Source organism: Priapulus caudatus, unplaced genomic scaffold (assembly GCF_000485595.1).
Source record: "Priapulus caudatus unplaced genomic scaffold, Priapulus_caudatus-5.0.1 Scaffold443, whole genome shotgun sequence".
Classification (NCBI taxonomy): domain Eukaryota; kingdom Metazoa; phylum Priapulida; class Priapulimorpha; order Priapulimorphida; family Priapulidae; genus Priapulus; species Priapulus caudatus.
This window is the reverse complement of record NW_014577504.1, coordinates 62,720-69,622: the sequence shown is the minus strand read 5'-3', so window position 1 is coordinate 69,622 and position 6,903 is coordinate 62,720. Positions and strand designations below refer to the sequence as shown.

Below are 6,903 nucleotides of genomic sequence, written 5' to 3'. Positions count from 1 at the left end.
ATAGGAAATAGTACACCCACGTAGGAAATAGTACAACTGCATAGGAAATAGTACACCCACGTAGGAAATAGTACAACTGCATAGGAAATAGTACACCCACGTAGGAAATAGTACACCCACGTAGGAAATAGTACACCCACGTAGGAAATAGTACAACTGCGTAGGAAACCGTAGGCTTGCGTAGGAAACAGTACACTTTTGTAGGAAACAATACACCCACCTAGGAAATAGTAGGCCTAATATGCGTAGAAAATCGGAAAGCATCACGTTACAACATTCTGAACGCTTCGCTTTTAGACTTAGTAACTTCAGACTTTCCGACTTTCAGAATTACTGACTTAGTTGTGTAGGCAGCGGTCACGCCCAGATCTAGAGCAGCATATTTTAACTAGATCGTCTTCTACCGTGAAACATCGCGACACTAGCGATCCTGGTGGAGAGCGTTTCATGATTGCCAGGCTGCGCCTTGCGGGTGTGGCGCGTTAGAAAATCGAAGGAAAGATATCCCGTAATTATGTTAATTAATCGCGTGATAAATGCGGTAGCACGTAGTCGTGAGTATATATTGTATATAGTTTTATGTGAAAAATATCCGTGTTATTACTCAATATAATAATTGTAAAGTGCCCCATATTCAGGAGTTTTGCATTATACTGTAGCATATGCCAAGTTCTGTGTTTTCCACATGCCTAGAATTTACTATTAGAAATTATATTTTGTTGAAATTGCATATTTAAAAGAGAAGGTACATACGAGTAGTTTTGTAAGTAAATATAATCTATGCCCGGTGTCTAGTTTTAGGAATTACGAGGTTCCTATGCTTACAGAATCAAAGATTCACGCATATTCAGTATTTACCAACCAAAATACCAGTTTGTTAACATACATTAAAAGTAGAGAGCACATGTTTACGAGTAGGTTAATGTGAAAAATATCCATCCAATTTTTTTACTCGAGTTGATGCTTATGTCATCATCAGCCGCCGCGCAAATATTGTCACGGCGTCAACTATTCGTATTTCCCTATATTGAAGCATAAATGGGAAACTACTACAACTACGTCGATCAATGTCGGCATGATGCTTCCTTGAGTCAGGAACAACAAATATCACTCCAAACTTCACGGTCGCTCATAGTGATCATAATGATAGTCAAATGAGAAGCATCGGTGTCGAATACTGAGTATCTGCCAACCGAAATATTGATCGGTTGAGGTTATATACATTTAAAATAAAGAGGGTAGCTTCATGCGTAGTTCGATAAATGTCTATCTCAACATTTTACCTTAATTATAAGGCGCCAGATCTTCATGAGTTTCGCCTTACAGTAGGATAGGGTAGGATCAGAAACTACTCACACTAATGTTGGAAACTTACTGGCCTTGCTTTTTGAGAAAGCAACATGGTTTTCCAGCGCATGTGTGTGCACGTATATGCATGCGTGCATGTGCATGCGCGCGGGTGCGTTCGTGTGGGTGCGTGTGCGTGTGTGTGCGTGTGTGTGTGTGTGTGTGTGTGGTGTGTGTGTGTGTGTGTGTGTGTGTTGCGGTGTGTTGTGCACGCGCGCGTTTTAAAATAAATACAACCCTATCATCTTTAAACGGCATTTTTTCTATCATCTCATTTTATATCAGCGAACGCGCTCTCCCCCAGTATTGTGTCCGCGCGAGATAGTGGAGATATCAATCGCACAAATCAGCGCAAATTAAAGTCTCAAATACGATTTATTCTTCCTACAACGCAATTCTCTCTAAATCCCTTCTCCAATTTCCTACCTTTTTAGCATGTAAGTATAACATAATAATCAGCAGTGAATAATAGTAGACTCAGTATTATTATTATTATTATTATTATTAGTATTATTATTATTATTATATTATTATTATTATTATAGAATTATTATTCACTCCTGATAATATCAGATTATATAATCTATATTAACACACGCCTGATATTATGTATAATATTTTATTCATGCTCGCCGCATTCTCGCTCGCCGCTATAACAGGCGCCAATGCACCGCGAGAGGGGCGTGGCGGTAGCATGTGGATGCATTCTGCCGCTGCTGTTGTCGCTGCTGCTGCTGCTGCTTGCTGTCGCTGTTGCTGCTACTACGCATTAGCATCGACTAGTCGTCAGGCGTAATAGTGATGTATGCAATGCGCGCGCGCACGCTGGTCGAGGTGGCGATGTCGCGCGCAGCCACACGCGCGCTACACGCGTGCGCCGGCTAGTTAGCCCCGGTCGTCTGCTCGCACGTGCCATCACGCAGGTCGCTGCGTGTAGCTGCGTCACGCCGATGACGCAATGACGACGTCGCGGAAGACGTCGCGGTGCCACCGCCGTACGCCACCTGTCGCGGACGTCGCGACGATGCCATCCGGTCTGCGATGAACCTTAGTGCTGCTGCTGCTGTGTCATCGTCATCGTCTACGTCGTCGCGTCGCTGCCGACCGCCGACGGCTATCACGTGGTCGTGCTCGCGCCCGTCTCGTGCGTCGTAGTCGGTGACGCGCGCGCCGTGTCGGCACGGTCGATTAGAGTCTCGCCGACGCTCCGCGAACAACGTCACGACGTCGTCGTCGACGTTTGCTCGCCGACCAGCGGTCTCGCGAGTTTGTTCGGCATGTACCGCGGCGTCGGCCGACCGTCGTTACGCGTTGTTCGGGCCGCCGACGTCGGCGCTGTAGTGAGCCGGGCGGCCGGTCTCAGCTCGTACTGGGGCGTGCCGATGGTGTTCGTGGGGCTGCGGCGACGACGAGCTGTCGGCGAAGCACAAATACCCGACGTTCGCGCGCGCGACGCGACGAGCGCGAAACGTCGGCGCGCGCGCTGGCGCACACGCTGCGGCACTTCGGCTGGATGTACTCGCTGATTCGTCGCCGATGCGCGGCGAGGTCAAACGTCGCGCGCGAAATTGCCGAGGAAAATGCGCGCCTGGGCGGCGACGTCGACGTGCGGCCCGTGTTCGAGCGTAGCGCGACGGATTGCGGCCATCTGTCGGTGAGATGGGAAACTTAACCGAGAATCAAAAGGTGAGATAAGGCAGTGATCGTATCAGTGGTCGTGCAGTGGTAGCACCATCATCACCACTATCAGTAGCAGCAAAAGCAGGCAGTCAGCACAGCAGCAGTAACAGCAACAGCAGCAACAGCACACAACACAGCGGAGGACAGAGCACTAGCAGAAACAGTAGCAGTATATAGCAGCAGCACCAGCAGTAGTATAATAGTAGTAGGTAGTAGTAGTAGTAGTAGTAGTTAGTAGTAGTGTAGTAGAGTACTGTAGTAATATAATATTAGTAGTAGTACTAGTAGTTAGTTTCCAGCGACAGCGAGCAGCGTAGCAGCAGCAGCAGCAACAACAGCAGCGCAAACTCCACCACATTTATGAAAAGCGCGTTTCATTATGCGTTCAGTACAATGTAAGTAAACGTACGATGGGAAACAAAAGGGTTTCTTACCGCAATTTTTAATCCGCCCTTTGTTCGGACAAAGTTGTTTTTGCATCTGCGTGTTTCGTGACACGAATGCATTAATTTTCAATCGATCGCATTTATATTTTTGTGCAGTGAGTGGCAGTTGCAGAGTGCAAGTGTTAGCAATTTGATCCGTTACACTATGATATTATGAAAACGCCGTACCTTGTAATTCTTTGAGCAACGCGCGTTTAATAAACATTCTTCACGTTAAGATTTTTTAGTAAACGCGAGCAGACTATTATTTTAATGCATAACTTCGACTCGATGATGTTTTTCAGTCCTCACGCTGAGTATTCCCACGTAAAACTATATTCAATTGAACTTGCGGAGATGGTGTAGTTTCAGAAAGCATTTTAGGTGCAGCTTGCATGAAAAGAGTTTATGTGCTTTAATGGTAGAGCTAGATGGTGCAATGTAGTATATATATTATTATTATATTCTAATAATATAGTATTTGTGTGTGCGTGCTTGAGTGGGTGTTGTGTGTGTGTGTGTGTGCTGTGTGTGTGTGTGCGTTGGATGTGTGGTGCTGGTGTGCGTGTATGTGTAACCAACAGCGTGTAAGTAATCAACGTAAATAACAGGTATTGTATTATTGTACTTGTTGGCATCACAATATAGAATATACTTATAGAGGAATCGAGGAATTAACACATCATAGACGTCAGTGCGTAGACAGGTCCTCAGTTGTTGGGTTATTTATTTCGCTGTTACTTCTATCGCAAAGTATACGAAGAGTGTGTGGCGTGAGGCGAGCGCACCCCCCCCCTGAAAAGATCCGAAAGAACCGAAAAGATCTCCGCATGAGCGTGAATTTGAAAGTGAAACATGACACTCTCCGACTGAACGTCGATGGAATATCCGTTGAAATTGACACCATATGCGCGCATCCTGGACGGATAAATAAGATCCTACCCCTAACCCGTACCCTAACCCGTACCTACTAATCCATAACCTAACCCGTCCACCGTTACCCTAACCCGTACCCGTAAAACCGTTACCTAACCCGTACCCTAACCCGTACCCTAACCCGTACCCTAACCCGTACCCTAGCCCCAACTACAACCGCAACTACAACCGCAACCCCGACCCCAGCCTTAACCCTGACCTGTGTGTTTAACTTGTTTGGTAAGTTAGGTCTTTACAGGTACGTGGGTTTTTATTGCGTACGTATTTATTGTTTATTGCATAAAGCACAGCTTAACTGTACTCTTGTTCTGCGATGGCGACGTGGAAGATAGGTCTGAGCCAATTTGTGTGCGTGTGCACCTAACATTGTTATACTGTCGTTAAATATAAGTTATTCTTTATTTACGCAGCAATAATCCTGTGCATTGACGTGTCTTCGGCCGAATCTACGGATCTTGAAACAATCATACAGGCGGTAGAGGAAAGCGGACTTACCAAGGACCGGGTTGCGTTCATTATACTCGAAACGCTGTCTACCTTCTTTACGAATGAACCGTATGGCTCTGATCCCAGGTTAGTTACGCTTTGTTGTAACGTCTCTACCCCACAGATTTATCGCATATAGAGACATCGTTAGCGCCGATCGTTTTTATGTCATTCTCATTTTCATTATTCCCCGTCCTACTTCCTGTTAGTCGAGTATATATCTCCTCATTCTTCCTATTTCCTTTAGTCTTTATACCCTTCCTCTTCTCGGTCTCCTCCTGCCTCTTCTCCGTTTCGTTCTCCCCCGTATCCTGTTCCACGCTCCTTCACTTCATTTTAGTTTCTCATTCATTAACGCGGTAGATATGAGCGCGTTTAGTTCTATAACAAAATCACGCATCTAATATAGAGAGATGGATGGGTTGGTGGTTGTATGGATAAATGGATGGATAGATGGATAAATGGATGGATGGATGGATAGATGAATGGATGGAAAGGTGAATGGATGGATGGATGGATGGATGGATGGATGGATTGATGGATGGATGGACGGACGGACGGACGGACGGACGGACGGACGGGCGGACGGGCGGACGGACGAATGGATGGATGGATGGATGGATGGATGGATGGATTGATGGATGGATAGACGGACGGACAGACGGACGGACGGACGGACGGACGGACGAATAGATGGATCGATGGATGGATGGATGGATGGATGGATGGATGGATGGACGGACGGACAGACGGACGGTCAGACGGGCGGACGGACGGGCGGACGAACGAACGGACGGACGGACAGACGGACGGACGGACGGACGGACGGACAGATAGATGAATGGATGGATAAATGAATGGATGGATGGATGGGTGGGTGGACGGACGGACGGATGGATGGATGGATGGTTGAGTGGGGGAAGCGTGACAAACTTGCTAACGGTGCGTCGACGTGTAGATCGGCAGATCTGCTGAGGGAAGCCCAAGTAAACATGCTCGTGTTTATCCTCACCATCATCCCGACGGCGGCAAAGAAAACCTACGAGGAGATCAATGAGATGTACCACGACTACAGCGACATAGATACCTACAATGTCACTCACGGCTCCGACGTATGTTCCCATTTAATACAATAATTAACGTATTCATTCATAATCGTAATCACGTATTAATACCAAGTAATGCCCCCCATGTCGCGCTGTTTACCGGATCTGTATTTTATGATTTCTTTTTGATTAACCAGCAAAATTTGTAGATATTTGTAAAAAGATGAACAAAGGAATTGTAAAGATAAACATCTATCAGGATGTATAGGCGAGTAAACGCTTCCCGTAAGCATACGTGAGAGAGAAAATGCAAGAGATAGGAAAGGTTAAAAATGATCTATATTCTGTAGGTAAGGATTCCTGTGTGAAGTTGAAACTTGTACATCATATTTATAAAAACATATATATATATATGATTGTTCAATTATTTATTTCTTTATTTATTTCTTTAATTATTTATTTATTTATACGGTATTTAATCAAAATAATGCGGAATGTTCGATGTCTCAGTCGGCCATCTTGTTTTTTTCCAAGCAGAGGAGCCAATACGTCACGTCTCTCTACGACGCCATCATGATGCTAGTCTACGCTCTCAACAAGACCATGGCCGAAGCGCCACCGTCGGCCACGATCATCGACCAACGACAACTCGCTCTAAACACCCGCAACCTGACGTTTCGCGCCCTTTTAGGCGACGCCAGCACAGACGCCAACGGCGACGTCGAGTTTGAGTACGTTCTCCTGCAGAACAACATCAAGTTGGACATGTTCCAGACGGTGCTGTCGTTTACAAAGGTCGGCGACGATGATCACGTGATCAGCAAAGTGAATCCCGTCATCTGGGCGACGCGAGGTGCGATCCCGCCGGACGCCGACTGTGTGCTGCAGGATGTACCGTGTATCGTCGCCTCGTCGAACGGTAAGTTGACGTGTGTGCGTGTGTGTGCGTGCGTGCGTACGTGCGTGCGTGCGTGCGTGCGTGC

The 6,903-nt window shown here is 46.4% G+C and overlaps 1 protein-coding gene across 1 annotated transcript in view; it reads left to right on the top strand.

Moving 5' to 3' along the window:
• Positions 1-6,903, top strand: part of LOC106810462 (retinal guanylyl cyclase 2-like) — a 46,019-nt gene that overhangs the window by 1,580 nt on the left and 37,536 nt on the right. The window contains 3 exon segments of the mRNA XM_014813838.1: positions 4,799-4,961; positions 5,833-5,986; positions 6,458-6,839. Coding sequence (XP_014669324.1) covers positions 4,799-4,961; positions 5,833-5,986; positions 6,458-6,839 — 699 coding nt within the window.